The following is a 21,043-nucleotide window of genomic DNA, read 5'->3' as shown; positions in this document are numbered from 1 at the left end:
ATATAAAAAGGTAAAGGTTTCCCCTGTCCAGTTTGTTTCTTAGCCAAGGAAGCCATCATTGTCCAAAGGTATTTTCTGTCGTCATGTGGCCAGCATGACTATATGCCAATGCACATGGAATGCTATTATTCACGCCCCCCCCTGAAGTGGTACCTATTAATCTACTTGCATTTTCTTGCTTTCGAACTACTAAGCGAGGCAGGGGCTGGAGCAAAGAATGGGAGTTGCACAGCATGTCTAGCTGGCAAGCTCAGCATTTTTTAACCGCTAAACCATTGTGCCTTCTTTTTTTGCAATATGTAGTATTCTTTATATAAACATCTTTAGATAACACTATTCTCTTTGCTTGGCTAAGGCTACTTTCATTAGTCACTTGTGATACATTCGCAGATGTACAGATACATACAGGTTGGAAAAATGTCACAAGAAAGTGTTATATTGTGATTTTTTCCCAGAACTGCTATTATTTTCTGGCTTTTAAAAACTACAGGTGTTATAAGAGTAGTGAATTGAACACATAGAAATTTAATTGGATTTCTTTCAAACAATGACAGTCACCTGCTGATTATCTAAATTAACTCATTCCAGATATCACTGGGAATCCACCTTTCAATTCATTCCCACTGGCAATTTTACAAAGTGAATAGAATAATAATTATCCCTGTGTGAAACAGAGGAGGGCAAGTTGACTGATCATGGTCTCTTACATCATAAGTTTTATTCTGACATAAACTGAAGAAGAGAACCCTAAAACAACATTTATATAGTTTGTTGGCTAATATTTGGCCAACCAGCATTCATCAGACATGAATGAATTATATAATATTACTGAAGTCTTCATTTTGACTTGCTTTAATTCTACTGATTGCATTTTTAATTATATTTTGATTTAAGACTATGATAACACATATTTGAATGTGTAATCTTTTAGACATTGTAGTTTATTTTCATTAATTGAAGCTAATTTTTCATTCAGTAGAATTGAATTGAAATCATGTTTTTGTCCGAATGAATCTGAAATTATAAAAGAAGTGAAATCTTTCAACTAAGTCTTTTGAACTAAAAATTAGTAACTGAAAGATGTACTTCAGGTTTAATTAATGCCACTCCCGTATCTAAACATAAAATTGCATTAGATAAACAATTTGGTACTCCCCAAAGTGCCTATATACTGTACATTTGGGTAATACTTTTCCTCTGTGGTTCCTAACCCACCGGATATGTATTAGTTTAATATGTGAACATATGTTAATTAAAGCTTATGAATGTCAGTTCCTTTAAACTGATTCAGCATTGCAATACAATATTGGAAATTTACTTATTACTTATCCCAAAAGAGAAAGTAACACCAAATGCTCTAGTAATCCCTGTGTCTCAGGATTTTATATGATGCTTTGTAGTTCATTGGAAGGCTGATAAATATTGGAAAGTACTTCTACAAGTCAATACTTGTACATTGGGAGATCTACAATAATACTTTCCCTAACATTAATCAGCAAACACTTACATTACAGATTTTAAAAATTCCAACAAGCTAATGTAAAAATCATATTAGTAATTATTTAAAATTAAATGCTCATCTATCATAGATTTTACAAAATGTTACATCTTTGTAATATTTTGCTTAAGAGTATGATTCTAATAAATGCCACATTTCAAGTATTCCCTGGAAGTGAATTTTGAAATAGTGTGAAATAATCACATTATTTAAAAAAAAAATACTAGAATTTTTGGGTTTTCCATAAATGCAATTCTTAAATCTGTCTAAACATCAGGAGCTCTGATTATGTTGCTTTGTACTTTACCGTAATCTTAGGTGAAGAATGGCTAATGTATCTGTGGCAACACACAGTGATCGAGTCCCTGATATATAATGGCAAGTAGTAATCTCTCCTTTAATGCCACTGTTTTTTGAACAAGCAGTGAATAAGCAAGTCTGATCCTCCATATCCCATATCTGCAAGGAAACAATTGTGTTATGCTAAAGAGAAACAACTAGCATAAAGGAAATATAATTTGAAATATGAAAAAGACAGACCTTAACTGTGTTGTCTGTTGATATGGAAAATATTTTGTCCTCCTCAGATACGTAGACATAGAAAATGGGGGCCATGTGACTTTTGAGCATTCCTGTGGGTCTTCTAAAATTCAGTGAGAACATTAAATCTTGACCAATTAGGAACACATAATGAACAATGAGTTCAATGTAGTAGTACAATGAACCAGTAATAATGATTATTTATTTGGTGTTTCAAGTCATTCTTGACTCCTGGCAACTAGCTGGACATCATGGCTATACATGGACATATCCGTGTTTCCCTGAACATAAGATGTGGTCTTATTTTTTATTTATATTTTGGCCACCAAAAAGGGCACCAGGTCTTATTTTGGGGGGCTATCTAATTACTGACTCACCTCATGGCAGCAGCACCAACAGCCCTGCCACGGCTTGCTTGCAACCTCTGCAGCTGAGAAACAGGCTCCAGATTCACATGTGCTTCCGTTTTGCCATCAGAGGCCTTCCAAAAAGCCCTCTGCAGCTGATAACAGAGCTCTGAATCGCATGTGTGAATCTGGAGCCCATTTCTCAGCTGCAGAGGCATTTCCAGAAGGCCTCTAATGGCAAAACGGAAGTTGGGGGGGGCACATGTGAGCGGCAGCAAGCAGCTACAGAAGAAGTGGGCCTTCAAGGTGAGGCAGGTGTCGGGCTGTGTGAGGCCTGGTAAGTAGAGCAGCTCCACTACCCCCATCCTCACCCCAGCTTAATTTTTACTCGTGCGCCTTCTCACCCATGCACTCTGGAATGAGTGGGATCTTAACTAGGGCTTATTTTGGTGGTAGGGCTTATATTGGGCGCACATGTAAAAATCAAATGAGGATTTACTTTCAGAGTAGGTCGTATTTCCGGGGAAACACGGGAGATTTACAAATATATACAACAAAAATAATTTCACCTGACTCAGTTTCGAATTGTACCTTCAAAAATATTATTAATTTGTGGGATGGTTTGGAAAAATGCAAAACAATCACTCTTCAAGGACCAAGAGGTCTGTCAAATGTATTACTAGGAAAACTGCCTTAAGGTAATACTTTTAAAGATTTCATGAAGGGGCGACTATATTTCAATGGTCCCAAAAGACAAAACCAGTGTCGGATGATAGTGGCATATCTTTCTATTTTTCACAGCCAAGGGAGGGGAAAATGAAGCTAATAAATTCTTAATAGGACAGTGTCATGAGTGAGAATGGAAAAGGTCATGGAGAACTGAATTTGTTGCCTATAACAAATCCTATTTTGCCACCAGCTCCTTTAGAAATCTAATGAAAATCTAAAGAATAATGAATAAATAAATTTAAAAACCTTTAGATTTATTTATATCATTGATAATGACAAGAAAAATATTATCCCCTCCTTCCATAACTATAGTAAGGATCTCTTAAAGGGGTATTAAGCTAACTGTGAATTATGAATTCATCTGTTCTACATTTTTCTTTATACATCATACTAATTAATGCATACATATCCTAAATAAAAATAGCATGTTATGCATTTAAAATAACTAATAGTTGGCTAAGGACTATAATAGAACAGTAGAAGAATAGTTGCAATATCTTACCCAGCCATGTATGGATTCCATATTCGAATAATTCGATCCATTCCGCCGGTTACTATGGCATTATTCTTTTTACTAAGTGCAAATGTTTTGACTCCTTTATGAACCCGAAAAATAATCTGATCCCCTTCAGCTCTCTGGGAGGGAGTTCCTAGCATTTCCTGTGCTTTCTTCATCTTTGAATCTTTCTTATTTTCTTTTATTTCTCTCATTTGTTGCTCAACATTGGTAGCTCCCACAATGCAACCTGTAGAAAGATATGAGAGTTTAGTAAAAGATTTCCTACACAGAATTTAGACTCCAACATTTTTATACAGAGGGAATATTCATTGATATTTTTTAAAAAATTATGAGAGTTAGTTTGATCTAATGGTTAAGGCATCAGGCTATGAAACCAGGAGACTGTGAGTTCTAGTCCTGCCTTAGGCATAAAAACCAGCTGGGTAACCTTGGGTCAGCCACTCTCTCTTAGCCCAATTCATCTCACAGGGTTGTTGAGGGGAAAGTAGGAGGATGAAGATGTGTTGGATATATTAGTTGTGTTATTTATAAAAATAAAGGCAGGATACAAATAAATTAATTAAACAAAGAAAATTGTATGTCTCAATATACTAGCTAAGACTGAAAGCTTAATATCTTTTCCATATTACAATGGAAAGCTCAAATTATCCTATTTTGGACCCATTATTCAAAGACCTCTCTCTCTAGAGAAGGTTCTAATCAGTGATAGGTTGCCAATTTTTTTTACTACTGGTTCAGGCACGCTCACGATGCTTCTACACATGTGCAGAAGTGCCTGGGCAGGTGAACCACTATTACCGGTTCACCCAATCCGGGTTGAACCGGGAGCAACTCATCTCTGGTTCTAATGCTGGGAAAATGAAAGGAAAGAGAAGAAGAGGCTGAACAGCAGGAAGATGTACTAACTTGGTAACAGTAATGATGGATGCACTGGTGGAAGACTTGAAGGACCAGATGTTTATGGAGAAATCTTTTGGATAGATAGATCTTTATGGATAAAATCTATTTATATGGTTACTAAGAGACAACACCAAGTTGATGGCATATAATCAATCATGAAGTAATTTTAAGGGGAGACATTACAAAAAACATATAAGGAATTATATAATTACCTATTACTAAGGCTGTAGGCTCATGGCTTGATGCAGAAATTATTGCTTTAATAGAATCATAGTAATTCAGCTAAAAAGACAGAGAAAGGAATATTACTCAACCAAATACTGGTGAGATGAGAATATTATTATTGTTTTATTTTATTTTCTTAACTTACAGAGAAAAAGAACATAGCTGTATAATCATTACAAAATCCTGGAAAAACACATCAATTCTCCAAAAGGATCATGAGACACACAGTCAAAGTTTAACTGTTTCTCAACAATGAACTCTTCCTGCTTTTCTTGAATAAATTATGAGTGTTTCTGGATTTCTGTAAGAAGCTTAAACATGACTTGAATGTATATTTTAAAAAAAACCTGAATAGAATCCCATGTTCTCTCTAGATCAGAAGGTGGAAGGTCCTTCTGCTTTTACCTGAGTCACCCAGTCTCCATGAACTTTCCAACGGATGTAAGTGACATTTGGAGAAAGTATTGCACTCTCAAGCCTTATATTAGGGAGATTTTCCACTGTGGGCAGCTTCTTCCATGTCCTGAAAGACATCAAGAAAAGATAATTATGCTGGATGCCGTGGCGAGACGACGTGCGATCTTAAAGCTCTGAGATCGCACTCGATACTTTTATTGCTGTGGGGTTCTAACGGACCTAAATCATCCCGAAGAGATGTTGAACAGGAAGATTACATCTTGCTGATCTCAGGGATATCGCAAAATCTCTGAGAAAAGCAGGTTTAAAGTTTTTGTCTGGCAGAACAAAGAAGAAGAAGTTTTTTCAGCTGGTAAGAACCTTTTATTGTTTAAAGAAAAACGGACTGCCTAAAAAAATTTAAAACTAATTTAAATTAAAGAATAGAAGAACCTAGCGGCGATTTTAATCTTTTTAATGGTTTTGGACAGTGGTTATCTTACTCTTTAAATGTTATTCACATGGATTGATTCTAAGTAAACCTTTTCATTACTGGATTACTCCAACATTTCTTCTGATTCTCTGTAAGCTGGCTGTAAACTAATTGACTACAATTTGACTGTTTACATCTTGACACTTTTATTGCTTGGCTGTTCTGGCTTAAGATCTGATAAGATTGTACAGCTATTCCCTTTGTAGTCTGCTTTCACTTGCGAATGCTTCAGAGCTTTTAAGAAAAAATACAACTGCGTATAAACATGGCGTCTCTTCAAGCGTCTCTCCAAGCGATACTTTCAGCTTTGAAGAGGCTGTCTGATACAGAGGACAGAATTCAGAGAAAATTGGATTAGTTAGTTAGGAGCCAAGGTGGCGCAGTGGTTAAATGCAGCACTGCAGGCTACTGCTAGATCAGCAGGTCAGCGGTTCAAATCTCACCGGCTCAGGGTTGACTCAGCCTTCCATCCTCCCGAGGTGGGTAAAATGAGGACCCAGATTGTTGGGGGCAATATGCTGACTCTCTGTAAACCGCTTAGAGAGGCCTGATAGGCCTATGAAGCGGTATATAAGTCTACTGCTATTGGTGTTTTTGGCAACAAATTATGAGGAAAAAACTGAGGATGTTTACCAAATACAAAATAAGATGGAAAACGGAGATAAAGCTTGTTGCTATTCGTGACAATTGGTTTATTTCTGAGGGAGGAAAGAATGGAATATTTGAAGAGGAGTTAAATGGAGAGAAAATTTACTTCAAAGGACAGGGCATAGATAATTAAAGACAAGCTGATAAAGGAAACAAAAAGAGGGCATCAACATTATATGAGAGATACCACAAACAAGAAGGTGCAAAGATTTCTTCGTATGGATTCGTTCAAAAAGATGTTTGGAGAATTGGATCCACAAATGGCAGCAGATATAAGACTGTTCTGTTATTGGAGAGATACAGGTTGATAGATGGAAGAGTATAATTCAAAATTAGCTAAACTTAGTTAAATCCATTGGTAATATGTACAGTTAAATAAAAATTGACAATGATAGTAATGTATACAATGTTGAGTTGTTATGATAAGTAATAATTGGATATGAGAAGGGAAGGTTAGAAATATTTTTGGACTATATATAAAGATTATTAATAACAATAATAATTATCATAAAAAAACAAAACTATATACAGTTAAATTTTAATTAATAGGGGGGAAATGCTATGATATAGGATATAGTTAAAGAAAGAAAGGATAATGATAATAAATTATATACATGGAGGATTAGAAAACTTTGGTATTAAATATTATGGATGTTTAGCTAAAACAGGATATGAGGACTTAATGTTAATGGAGGATTTTATAAATAAGTAAATGAAATGCCAGCATGTGGTTATGGATTGAATCTTGGTATATTTAAGGGTGAAGGATGTTTAAATAACTGTAGTCAAATAAAAGTGGAGGTATGATGATGTTAATATAGTAAATATTTGAGTTAAGATATTTGAATTAATATGAATTATATTTGATGACGGTGGAAGAGATGCACAAAAGCTTTTTGTAACCAGCTGATATACTTTTTACAATATATGTTTGTTTTGGAAATAAATAAATAAATAAATAAATTATTTTTAAAAAAAGAAAAGACAATTATATCATTTCATCTGAAAGAACTGATGCCATATCTCTACCAGGCAGGAATTACAAATTGCCAACTGAATGCCTCAACTGATTACCTCAATTGATATTTGGACTTTTGTAAGCGCTTACCTCAGGGTCTCACCCACAGAATATAACTGCAAGATATTAACACATCCCTATAACAAAGCAAGGGGGGGAAAGGAAAATACAAAGATATATTCATGTTATCTTATAGATTACAAAAATATAAGTTATAAGATTCTGGTCAGGTGCTGAAAGTAAATTGAAAGGCCACAATTATGCATCTTTAGGATGTGAGGCATTTTGTAATTCAAAGTTTTGAAAGCGATTTAAAAACTCTAACGACTCAAGATCAGAATACTATAAGGAGGAAGGCTTCTTTCCATATACAGATAGTACTCAACTTATGACGGGTCGCTTAGAGACCATCTGAAGTTCCAATGGGCCTACCCCAGGGAGTACTTTCAACTGGGGATTCAAAGTTCTAACTGCCACCCCCTTCCACAGTCATATGACTGTACTTCTGGCGTTCAGCAACTGAGCCACATTTATGGCTGTTTGGAGCATCCCACAGTCACATGACAATTTTTTACAACAGTTTTGCCAAAAAACAGCATTAAGTTCTGGTTTTTGGCAAAACTGCATCTGTAGCAAACCATTAGTTCACTTAATGACCGCTATAAAAAAGATTGTCAAATTGGGTTGGCTACATGACTAACCCATTTTACAACCACGTTATGAACACGACAGGCAGGCTTCATTATGGACATAACTCAAAGACTACCTGTATAACTTGTGGGTTATTCAGTTAATGGTTACATTTACTGAAATTTAATTTCCAAATCACAAGAAGTAATCAGTTCACTATATTCTGCTTTGGTCAGACCTTCGACCTTGAATACTGTATTCAGTTCTAGACCTCACATTTTAGGGAACTTGGAACAGAGTTCAGAGAAGGGTAATAAAAATGGAAATAAAAACTAATCTATATGAAAAGAGTTGAGGAAGTTGGGTCAGAGGTGGGTTGATACTGGTTCGCAACCAGTTCGGTGGAACCGGTAGCGGAAATGGTGACTGGGTTTCTGAACCGGTAGGGACGGTAGGCTCGCCATGCCCCTCAACCGGTTCCCCAGTTGCCACAACATCTTTTTTTCACATTTTTAAATGTTCTGCGAATGCACAGACATAGGCAACTGCGCATGCGCGTGGAACGCACATCAGCAAAGCGAGTGCACACACGCAAAATCGTGTGTGCACTGAACTGGCAGTAATGCCAGAAGAAACCCACCCCTGAGTTGGGCATATTTAACTGTCAGAAAAGAAGAAAAACCAACTCAGCAGAGATATTATACTCTTTTTCAAATGCCTGAAGAAAGTAAAAACCTGTTCTTTTTTTAGAATGCAGAATAATGTATTTAAATTACAGGAAGAGGAAGAATCTCCTGAAAGTTAGAAAAAGCTTCCTTTCGAAGGTGGACTACCATTTGTTCAGGATTCTTTCATTTATATTCATGCAATGAGTAACACTTTGGACCTAATCTAACTTCTCTCTTCACACTCTACATAATTCTGTGATTATACCTTTAGAAGTAAACATCACACTTCTCTTCGTTTTCTTTTCTGTGAGCAAGCAATACATACCTGGTCATCTCCGTAAAGAATCATACATTCATCATGATCTGTGTAGCTGAAAATGAAGTATAGGAGAAAATGAAGAATTTCTTGTCCCTCATAAATAAATTTCATACAAGTTTTCAAGGAAATCTGAATCCTGCAAATGTTTCAATAAAACCTAAGCAAGGTGGCATTCTTCAAACCCTTAAAAACATCTAGGCATAGAGAGAGGCCTGGAATGCAGATATGTGCCCTGATGCTTATGACATGCGTACATCAGAAGATCTGCAAACAAATTGTAATCAGTTTCATCTAACTACGCTTTGCGCAAAGGGTAGCAATGTGCAATCAAGATTTTCAGTTCTGCAAATCACGTTAAACTATGTTGAGCTGAACCAAATTCCTTGGCTGCATATCTTCCTGTCAATGGAGAAAGTCAGAGATGAATGAGAATGAGCCAATATTGTACAGTTCTCCTCAGAACAACAGAGTAAGGTTAACATGCTTTGAAAATGATTCAGAAGGGGTGCTTTGAACCCCATGAAAGGCTAGTACCCCCCTCTGCTACTTATTAAAGTGACCTACTTTTCTTCAGGCTTCGGTATAAGGCTAGAAAATGCTTTAAGAACTGCCTCATTAAAACAATTCTTAAAGAAACCACTATCTTTTTCCCCCAGTTTGAGCAAGAAATCTAAGAAAGGAGAGGTTGATTTTATAACCAGCAGGGAGCTGTTTTGCTCATGAAAAATTCACAGGATGTCCTCTGAATCATTTTCTAAATGTGTATAATCATGCACAGAGATTTTGAACAGGACTTTTGGAATATTGGCATTTTAACCCTCTAAGGTCCTGGCCTGTTGTAAAAGTTCTCATGCTTAATCTTCTGACACCCCCCTCCGGCCTGTGAGTAACGCAGTCACAGGTTTGGCTATTTGCTACTCTTTAATCACAGGAATTACAACTCCATTGTCTGAAAGCCCAGGCAACACTCTCATGCCAGAAGGGTTGACAGCAACCCAAACAAAACAGAATGGAAATACAAAACAAACCAGATAAGAGTTCCTCAAGACTGTTACAAACGGTTGTGTCCTGCAAAAGGACCCCTCCCAAGTTCTCACTTATATACTCCCAAGTTCTCACTTATATACTCTCTTGGGAGGGGCCAAGCCACAACCACCTGGGCTTGATTATCTCTTATGAGTCTGCCTCCGCTTCCGTTTCTCCGCCCTTCTCTGTCTGGCATCAGGGACAAACTGCCTTTGATCTTCCTCACTGCTCCATGCCTCAGGTGCCTCCTGGTGGCCAACCAGCCTCTCTGGTCCATGCTCTGAGTCTGAACCCTGCCCAGGGTCCTCCATATCTTCTATAGAAGACTCATAGTGTTCCTCCCTATCCGAGTCCATCAGAAGCTCAAACGGATCCTGCTGGGCCACAACACTTACAGGTTCCCACAATTTTCTGAAGTCTAATTATCAAAGGATAGTTAATGCTATAACCGATTATCGCAAAAATGCAGGGCTCATGGCTCTCTGGATATTACTGAACAATCATTTCCACCACTGCTGGTTAGTGTGGCCAGAATGCCAGCACAGCCACAGGAAATCTGTTTCCCCAACTTTCACGACTCTTGGAACCATCTATGCACCCTAACAGTTAATGCAGCAATATTTTGGGACATTATAGGAAAATTAAAAGAATGTCTTCTGACGGTTGCTGATCAACTCAAGGAAAGCAAAAGAAAGAATCATAGCCAAGTGTATTGCATCACTGACCTTCTATAACTAAGAGTACCAAATGCCAAAACAGAGCATAATAATAGATCATGCCATATATAATAATACAGAATCATTATGTGATGAAAAATGGTACACGATAGGGATCTGATTGGCTTACCAGTAATCTAGATTCAAAGGTACGGCTTCCAAACCACTAATCTGAAGGTAGGGTTCAAAGTTGGAGCTTTCATAAAACTGAAGTTCACGATCCCTATCACAAGTTAAAATATGATCAGATGTTAATATCACAGACTTAATAGGCATACTTTCCCCACAAGCAAGGCAAACAGTGATAAACAATAGCTGCAGACAAGGATTAGTTAGGGTTAATTTCAAAATGGATTGAAAATAAAACCAATTTTGTAATGTCATTAGATATTTGTGACAGTGTAATTGAGCATACTGTAGGGTTCTATTTATGGTCAGATGGATGATATTCTGACATTTGTGTCATCCTATAATCATGCAAATGATGCAATTTATGCATTTGCATTTGCATCAGAGGCCACGATATTAATAATACATCATTCATGTAATGATGTTAGGAAGCACATATTGTAAGTTTGTTGGTGCTGTGGCTCTTTCCACATGCTCCTCATTGCAGTTCTGGTATGAGAAAAATGTAAGTGGTTTTCATGTAAGAGATGACATGAGTTTTGTAAAATTATGGGTGTTGTGGATATTTGATTCCATCTTCTTCCGAAGTTCAAGAATTCAGCTTTAAAAGGGGATTAAATAGACACGAACCTAAGACATTGTATGGTTTGTTTTATTTTGATTTAGGGTTGTGTCTGTATCCACTTATTCTGGATTGCACACTATCTGATATTTCTTTGCTTGGAAGTAGAAGATTTCTATAATTATAAAAGTTATTGTTTCATTTAGTTAAACTATTAATTGTAATTTAGTGTCCTCATATCACCACTCCTACTCCATGCATTCAGAGAATTGGAAAATGATGCATAATTGTTTGTTTGTTTATTTATTTATTTCATAAAGCATGTATTAGACAACATGTATATGTATAAACATGATTTTAGATACATAGCAATAGCAATAGCAGTTAGACTTATATACCGCTTCATAGGGCTTTCAGCCCTCTCTAAGTGGTTTACAGAGTCAGCATATCGCCCCCACAGTCTGGGTCCTCATTTCACCCACCTCAGAAGGATGGAAGGCTGAGTCAACCTTGAGCCGGTGAGATTAGAACCGCTGAACTGCAGATAACAGTCAGCTGAAGTGGCCTGCAGTACTGCACCCTAACCACTGCGCCACCTCGGCTCCATACATGAAATGCATATGAATAAAAAGAAACATTAGGACAGGGGCGGTAGGCATGTTGGTGCACTTATGCAAGCCCCTTACAGACCTCTTAGGAATGGGGTGAGGTCGACAGTAGGCAGTCTAAGGTTAAGGTTATGGGGATTTGGGGAAGAAACCACATAGTCGGGTAGTGCATTCCAGGCATTGACCACTCTGTTACAGAAGTCCTATTTTTCATATTGTTCAGGCTTCTTCTAATTCTAAAAATACTAGAGGGGAAAAGAGCAAAACTTTCTGCAGCAACAAGAATCCTTCACCTCCACTCCATTTGTAAAGAAAAGAAAGGAAGGACACCCTGTCCCTTTCTAAGAGAAATGGAAACTGACGAAACTCTTGTCAATTTCAGCTCTTCTCCTTTGTCTGGGTTACTGAGGAGGAACTGCAAAGCCTAGATGGCAGCATTTACTTTACAGCAGCAAGAGTTGCATCTATTTATCAAATGAACCACAGGTCACATCCATATAGCTGTTTTGCCTGATTTGTCCTTGTCCCAAAGAGAAAAGAAATCATGCCACCCAAATGTTGTTGCCTTCACAAACAGGTTGTATTGCATACCCAGAGTGGGTCTATGCTGTGTTGCTGTCTATATGGATTTTAATGTTCTTTTGGAGGAAGTTAGCACCAACCCCTCTCCTAGAAAAATGAAATATTTTAGGAAATATTACAAGGACAGAATATTTCCCCTAAAAGGAAGTCAGAAACTTATCCCCCCCCCACACACACCTTTGTCAATGGGCCTTCGCCTGGGCCAGTACATAACAAAGATCTACCTCATTCAGGCAGAGTCATATAGGAATCCCAAAGACCTTTCATTACATCATCACCCAGCAACAGCTCAACCAAGCTTGGGACTCATGACAGCCTACAGAGTTCCCCTTCCTGGCCCTATGGGAGTCTGACAACCAATCAAAATACAAGCTCAAATTCAAAAGTCCAGAGAGGACATAAAACCAGGGCACTCCCAGCATCTCTTCCCTTTTCCCCCCAGGACCTCTAATCATGTGGTCCTGTCCATCATCAATAAACCTTCTTTCCAAGCAACTTCCATGAATCCAGTGTCTTTTTTCCCACTTGGAACTGAACCCAGGTGGACATTTCTTCCAACACTATACCAGGGGTGTCAAACTCATGTCATCACGGTGGTCTTGTGTGATGTATCAGGACTTCCCCCCCTTTTGCTAAACCAGGCATGGGCGTGGCCAGCATGTGACACATCCAGGCTGCGGGCCGTGAGTTTGACAGCCCTGTTCTATACTCAAAAGAGTTGTGGTTGTGGGTTTCCTTGGCTGAAATTCCAGCTCCACCTAACAACATCCACGTCAAGAGGAATCTCCTCCCGCTGGCATGAACAATATTCTGGTTACTCATGCATTGCTATTTTTTCTTCATTTTCCTTTCCTGTTGCAGCATCCACTGACTGACATTAAAAATATAATGGTATAAGCTTTGCTCACAACCTGTATTCATCTTGAAATTTTTTACCATATCCTCTAGCTATTGTTGTGTTCCAGTAAATGTTTCTTTCAATGTTATTCAGTAAAAGGAAATGACCGATCAGGTTAGTGGGTGTATATATGTGAGATACTTACCCAGTTCCCAGAATTAGTTTATTATAGGGTGTCATGACAGTAAAATCCATCAGCCACTTAGATTTTCTCTGGATTTTCTCCTACAAAGGGGAGAAACAGCTAAAATTCAGGTGGCATTTCTGAATCATTAATCAGGCAACTCTTCTTTCAAAATCAAAATAAATTTTAAAATATCCTTGGATACAGGAAAAATCAGAGAGGACATGGCTGTACAGAGAGAATAACAAGGGAAATAGTTTTAAGAAGAAATTCTTGCCAGTACACTAATATAGGAAAAGAGATTTATTTGGATTGTCTAAAGAATGCTATTGGAGTGAAGTGGGAAACACCCAGTTCTCCAAATATTGCTGAACTACAATTTCCAGCTGTCCAGTTACCATAGGCAATTTATTGGTAATGTTACTATCTTATGGAGCATGGTGTTATATAATATTTACAGAATAAACAAAACATTTGTCCTTGTACTAATTTCAGTACCTCCACATATATTTTGATGGACCTTGAGAATAGTTGTTCAGCACCATCTTTAGGATACATTTCTCTCCCTTATGTCGACTTAGGTCTGATCCATACTCCCTGCTTCTTCTGGTGCAGAGGTGGTTCATTAATCAATCAGTCAATCAATCAATATTTTTTAAGAATTTGGTTGTACTTTGCACAATACACCATAATATTTCTTCTAATGCTTTTTTAAATATCTCAGAACAATATTTTTTTCTTTTTTAAAAATCCTAAATAATTGTGCTTCTCTTGTTCTATTTGTTGATCAATGACCAAATTCTTAAAAAAATATTGAAGAGATGAGACAACAGCCCTTCTTAATCCAGTGAATATCAGATGTAATGCGATGCCGTTTCCTTCAGCACCAGCAAACATCTGGAAGGTCATATTGGAAAAGGCTGTATGAAGAGAGGTGGATTTGAACAACAGGCAATTCTGCTTAAGCAGGAAGATCTTTTAAAATGCAACGTCATCGAGATAGAACACAATATAAATGGAAACAAATAGAACTATAGTCCTAAATACTGCAAAATAAAAAAAGCACATGACATACAAACACCATCTTGCTTCGTTTGAGCTTGAACTCTGGTGACCAGAAAGAAACTTGGCCATCTTCTTGTGCTGTTATTAATGTGCTATCCACCAGGGAGCAAATGCGCAAAACAGGTTCTCCATGCGGGATCTCTTGCATGGCAGCAGGAAGTGAAAAGGTTACCTCTTTCAAGCGTGTAGATGAGCTGTCCAGTTCAGCATATTCTATCTGCAAGTATGTGCAGAAATCATGCTGCATCGAGAAAAAGAGAGCGTTATTATCCTGGAGTCTATTCATGCTAGTGGCATGCATGGTCATTCAGAACTGAATCTTTCAGTATCCAATAGGCTTATTCCTAAAGGAACATTAAGTCAAATTTATTTGTTTCTTCCTACAAACATGCAAAGTAAAAGATATGTAACATTTGTCAAGTAACATTACTATGTGGGATCCTTGGTACTCTCTGGGCTTGCTTGTTTCCTTGCAGACATTTCAGTACCCTAACTAGGTAACATCATCAGGTCTAGCACTGATGATGTTACCTAGTTAGGGTAATGCAACCTGCAAGAAAACAAGCAAGGTCAGAGAACACCAAGGATCCCTTATTTCAACCCGTAGCTACAAATATTCTCCTTTGTTGGTAATGTTACTATCTTATGGAGCATGGTGTTATATAATATTTACAGAATAAACAAAACATTTGTCCTTGTACTAATTTCAGTACCTTCACATATATTGTAAGGCCATTTATTTCCAACATTTTCAATCAAGCGTTGAAGCTACTTGTGGTCCAAATCGGAAAAAATTGCCATTTTGTATTTATTTATTTAACACTTTTCTAATGCTGCCACAGTCAAAGATATTTCTGCTAATTCACATTTAAAAAAAAGATTTCTTATTTTGTTGCGGCCAAATGCTTGAGTACACATCATCTACTTTTCCATTAAGCAAAATATGTATGTACCCACTGAATGTTGCCAGTTGCCAAATAGTCTATTTTCATGAATAGTTTTTCCACTTCTTCATCAGTCTATAAAGAGGAAAAAAATGTGCGAAAGGTTAACATTAACGAAGCATTGAAATTTCAAGAGACACATTTTGTTGGAGCTCACTGTACCATTCCCCCAAATTTGATGCAGCCCCTAAAAACAGGGTAGGAAGGAAGGCATTTCCCATCCCCATTCCCCTTTAACTTATAACTTTTGCTACATGTTAAAATATCACAAGTAATTTCAAACTACTTGCTTACTGCATTATGTGATCCCACACACGTCTTTAATATGTGCTTGAAGCTTTCTATATCCACAGATTTATGTCCACTTGTTTCCAATCCCTGGAGGCAAATAAGGCAGCAAAACATTATTAAGCATTAGTATAGAGCAGTAGACATGACACAATATTAACGTTTAGGTTTTCAAATCATAGTTTCATTTTTCTGTCACTTCTTTCTTTCTTTCCAAATAATTCAAACATGAGAGCAATGTTAAACGTTAAACTAAAGTACCATAATGTCAATATTTTCTTGATCAGAAATCAGATACTGTGAAGAAATTTGCAGCTGAAGAAGAAATGGGGGAATGTTGGCATAGCACTGTGGCTTCCCATACAGAAGGCATTGCATTCCAAACAAGGGATCAAGGCAAGAGTCTGTGTAATTCTGAACTAGATGGGGGAGGAAAGGAAAAGATTCAAGGTAGCCACACTCTAGAATTTCCCAGGGCATATCAATTAGGTTAGAAGTTTATAGCTTTAGTCTGGCAAGATTCTGTCTATTAGATATAAGCAAATAAAGAACTGGATTCATTATGTCGTCTTTGGGCTGAGGCCTGACAGATACAGCAGTCCCCGGGAATTCAAGAGGGACTCTGATCCACTTTCACTATAGTAAGATGACTGTTTCTCTACCAAAGTTACATATTCTAGTTTCTATCTCTATTGATATTTTTACCTGCCTCAACAGCTCACTCAATAAAACATGGCACCTGATGAGAACAGCTCTTGTGATTTTTATTGTTTCTGGTCCTGGGTAAAAAGACACCCACTCACCTGGGCCTTCTTTCCACCTCGTTGTAGAGGCCTCCAGTAAGTAGGTGGAACATTTTCCCCAGGCCTGTGGGAGATAATGGGCTGCCCCCTTTACAGCCAATGCCAAAGCAGAGAGGAAGGCTCCAGTGATGGATTAACGGTTATATTATATTTTGCTCTGGTTTTTGTAGTATTACATATTTTAATAACAGAATAACAGATTGGAAGGGAACTTGGAGTCTTCTAGTCCAACCCCTGTTCAAGCAGGAGACTCTATACCATTTCAGACAAATGGTGTCCGATATCTTTTTGAAAACCTCCAGTGTTGGAGCACTCACAACTTCTACAGGCAGGTTGTTCAATTGATTGTTCTCACTGTCAGGAAATTTCTCCTTATTGTTAGGTTTTTTCTCTCCTTGATTAGTTTCATTCACTGTTTCGTGTCCTGCTGTCAGGTGCTTTGGAGAATAGATTGAACCCCTCTTCTTTGTGGCAGCTTCTTAGATATTGGAACACTGTTATCATATCGCACCCAATCCTCTTTTCATTAATCTAGACATATCCCAATCCCTGCAACTTTTCTTTGTATGTTTTAGTCTCCATTCCCCTAATCATCTTTGCTGCTCCCAAAGGTGCTTTTTCAAGAGGCAAATGGACTTCCTGTTTTTTTCTTTGAAGACTTTTCACTTCTCATCCAAGAAGCTTCTTCAGCTCTGACTGGATGGTGGGGAATGGAAGGATTTATACTCCTTGCAGACAGCAAGTCATTTGTATTCATTTTGCGAGTCGTTAAGGCCACCTGGAGGTTTATCTGTGTCATCAGCATCACCTGAGTGATACAAATGGGGGTGGAGATGTTGTATCACTCCTGCTCTGTTGAGAGAGGGCTGTTCAATTTTGACATAGATGGCCTCTTTGATCATCTTCAAAGAAAATCCAGTAAGTCCAGTTGCCTCTCGAAAAAGCACCTTTGGGAGAACCATGACCTAGAAGACTGAGAATCCCTATAGACATATTTGCTGTTCTTTTATTTACAATATTTTTTAATTTACAATAGCAGAGTTGGAAGGGACCTTGGAGGTCTTTTAATCCAACCCCCTGTCTAGGCAGGAAACCCTATACTGTTTAAGACAAATGGCTATCCAACATCTTCTTAAAGACTTCCAGTGTTGGGGCACTCTTCTCTGCATTCTTTCTACAGTTTCAACATTAATTGACATATTAACTCCTGAACATTTTTCATGAAGAGGAACTCATTCAGTCATGTTACACTGAGTCACTGTTATAAGATGGGCAGCAATAAATCTCAGCTGAGAGCAATGGAAAAAGTTGGGAGGTGACTGGAAGAAAAGGTGTCCTAAATTTGTTTGAATACATTCAGCCTATTTTGTGGTAAAGGAGGGGAAAAGCCATTTTTTCCCTCTCTCATTTTATTTTCTCTGTGTTATCCAGCTGAGCTTTCTTGAGTAGCTCAAGTCCTTTTGAGATTTGATCCAGCTGTAGATCAAAGAGTTATCGCAAATGCACTCTAGGATATTTGAGCAAGACTGAAAGCAAAAGTTATTCAATTAGTTATGTCTTAGACTCCACAGCTTGGGCAGTTCAATTTTGAGTAATATTTTATATTTATTTATTAAATTTATATGCCATCCAAAGTGAATACAGGTAGTCCACAACTTACAACAGTTCATTTAGTGACCATTCAAAGTTACAACGGCACTGAAAAAGTGACTTATGACCATTTTTCACGCTTGTGTCCATTGCAGCATCCCCATGATCACATGATTACAAATTCAAATCCTTGGCAATATACAAACTTGCAAACACTTAATCCCAATTAACCTAATTAATGTATGCTCCATCTGTAGCAAATATTAAAACAGTAAAATAGCAATTCTTAATCATCATTCATCCTATTATGCCAAGAAAACACTTGCTAGTATAAGCAATCGCATACTGCAAGGTTTATATTACTTTCTTGCTTGATATACATCTCTTGACAATGACCTTTTCAAAAATGAATGCTTTCTTTCTTTCATGATCAACTGATGTTACAATCAAACCAATCCCAAAGCATAAATACTTTATATTAGACAAACATTTTTAATCAATAGTTGTCTTTAATTATGTTTTCCAATGGCATAAAGAGCCGAGGTGGCGCAGTGGTTAAATGCAGCACTGCAGGCTACTTCAGCTGACTGCAGTTCTGCAGTTCGGCTGTTCAAATCTCACCGGCTCAGAGTTGACTCAGCCTTCCATCCTTCCGAGGTGGGTAAAATGAGGACCCGGATTGTTGTTGGGGGCAATATGCTGACTCTTTAAACCGCTTAGAGAGGGCTGAAAGCCCTATGAAGCGGTATATAAGTCTAACTGCTATTGCTATTGCTAACATCTACAAACCTCATCAACTTAGATCCTCCCAGATATGTTGCAACTGCAGCATCAAAAATTTCCATGCAAATATCATTATATACTTTGACACCAATCATTTAATAGGATAAGAGTACCTGAAAGGCTGTATATAGTTTCTGCAGCTGATCAAGCGTAATATGCTGTTCAATCTTGCCAAGACAAAGAGCAGGATGGATTAATGCAAGCATTGTATAGTACACAACTAAATTTCAGAGAGAAGTTTCTAGTTTGATGTCTTGAGTCAATAATCTAATATCTGCCACAAATGCGTTTAGTCCCCTCTCACAGCACCAGGAAGAATATAAACTCTTAGAAGGCAATTAACAAAATAGAAGTAATACATGAAAACAGTATATAAATGCAAAATCTTAATAAATAAACCCCCAAATGTTCAAATCTGCCCCTCTGAGCTAAGGTTTCAGATGTTCTAGAGAAGCAAAAAGCCCCATTAATGTTGAATTTATCAAAAAAAGAAGGTAGAATATGAGAAAATGTTTTAGCAGAGAGTGAATTAAGTTTCCCTTCATTATAACAGTTTTATTTACATGCCTTCGGCTGGATATGTACAGATTAGCACTTGCCAGAGCAACATACTATAGGCAAGAAAACATATTTCATAACCTTGAATGGTAGGTCCAGTGTCTCTGTCCCACCCCCAAACCAATAATATTTTAAAGTAGAAAAATAGATATGGGTTTCAGTGGTTGGTTTTGAACAGACTGCAGTGCCAATTCTGTGGCATCTCCATGGAGACTGAGATGTGTACTACTGTCCTAAATAATCTGATAAAAATGTACAGCATGACCTAAAATATGTCTCAGTTTTCACCTGACTTCTAAGCAACTCCTAAGCAGATGCTTTCTGTACAAAAGACATTTGAATAAGCTTTTATGTAACACTTCATAGCTAACTCTGGAAAATCCTTACTAAAGCCAACAAAGAGAATGTGTTATACTTTGCCTTTCCATTGACTTCTGGAGGAATCGGCACGGTGATGAATACTTTCGCTCTCTGAGATGTTTTCCATGAGTCCAATGGAGTGACTCCTTTGCTGCCGTTTCAGCAATTCCCTCACCAGCCATTCTGGAGGTCTGGGAATATTCTTTCGGTCTTCTGAGAAGCTGCCAATAGAAACTGGAGAGGCAGTTTGCAATCTGGGGCCTGCAAATGAAGTCTGCGCCCTTCCAAACAGAGAGTCCTTTGTCAATGTCGGCTCTGTTAGCTCATTCAGAATGCTGTCCAAGCACAAAAATAGAACAGAAAGTTCTATGGGAAACCGTATTATTGTTCATTCATTATTAACCAGCTTTGGGAACAATAGTAACAAAAGAAATAAAGTTCCAGGCTGGGGTTAGAGTTAATAATCTTTGACACAATGAGACAGTTTTTTTTCATCCATAAATTACAATTATTCTACTAACAAAGATCCCTGAGGTATTAAAAGGTGAAGTGACTTTCTCAAATTTGGACTAAAGCTGCAGATAACAAAGCAAGAAAGAAGTACAGAGGAAGAAAGAAGGAAGGAAGGAAGGAAGGAAGGAAGGAAGGAAGGAAGGAAGGAAGGAAGGAATGTGCTTCATTATGGACATTTTCTATGTCAGCAACAAGTAACATCTAAGTTTCTGTGTATCTATTTATATGCTATACAGTTTTGGAAATCAGTTATCTATATGCAGAGGTGGGTTTCACAGAGGTTTACCACCGGTTCACCGCCCGCGTGCACACTTGCTCGTTTTGTGAGTGTGTGCGCCTTCTGTGCATGTGCACGGCCTTCCGTGCATGTGCTTTACTCATGCACGCAGCTTGCACGTATGCACACGGCTTCAAAAAGGTGGCTAAATAGGACGGCGTAGAGTCGGGACGGGTGGGCAGGTGGCCACCCAGAGGTCACCACTATTGGTTTGCCTGAACCGGTCTGAACCGGCTGAATACTACCCCTGTCTGTATGGATTCTCAATGGTTTACAAGAATACACA

General features: G+C 37.8%; 1 protein-coding gene across 1 annotated transcript in view; it reads right to left on the bottom strand.

Annotated features, from left to right (window-relative positions):
* Positions 1-20,288, bottom strand: part of LOC116509933 (WD repeat-containing protein on Y chromosome-like) — a 36,660-nt gene extending 16,372 nt beyond the window's left edge. The window contains exons 1-14 of the mRNA XM_032219238.1: positions 20,023-20,288; positions 19,163-19,216; positions 15,880-15,963; positions 15,595-15,660; positions 14,652-14,882; positions 13,598-13,677; positions 10,804-10,896; positions 8,938-8,983; positions 7,405-7,451; positions 5,165-5,282; positions 4,747-4,816; positions 3,617-3,860; positions 2,039-2,141; positions 1,806-1,957 (exon numbers count right to left, since the gene is read on the bottom strand). Coding sequence (XP_032075129.1) covers positions 1,806-1,957; positions 2,039-2,141; positions 3,617-3,860; positions 4,747-4,816; positions 5,165-5,282; positions 7,405-7,451; positions 8,938-8,983; positions 10,804-10,896; positions 13,598-13,677; positions 14,652-14,882; positions 15,595-15,660; positions 15,880-15,963; positions 19,163-19,216; positions 20,023-20,094 — 1,460 coding nt within the window. The 5' untranslated portion in view covers positions 20,095-20,288. The remainder of the gene's footprint in view (positions 1-1,805; positions 1,958-2,038; positions 2,142-3,616; positions 3,861-4,746; positions 4,817-5,164; positions 5,283-7,404; positions 7,452-8,937; positions 8,984-10,803; positions 10,897-13,597; positions 13,678-14,651; positions 14,883-15,594; positions 15,661-15,879; positions 15,964-19,162; positions 19,217-20,022) is intronic.
* Positions 20,289-21,043: the final 755 nt, after the last annotated feature.

Source organism: Thamnophis elegans, chromosome 6, assembly GCF_009769535.1.
Source record: "Thamnophis elegans isolate rThaEle1 chromosome 6, rThaEle1.pri, whole genome shotgun sequence".
NCBI classification, from domain to species: domain Eukaryota; kingdom Metazoa; phylum Chordata; class Lepidosauria; order Squamata; family Colubridae; genus Thamnophis; species Thamnophis elegans.
This window is presented reverse-complemented; position numbering and strand designations above follow the sequence as displayed.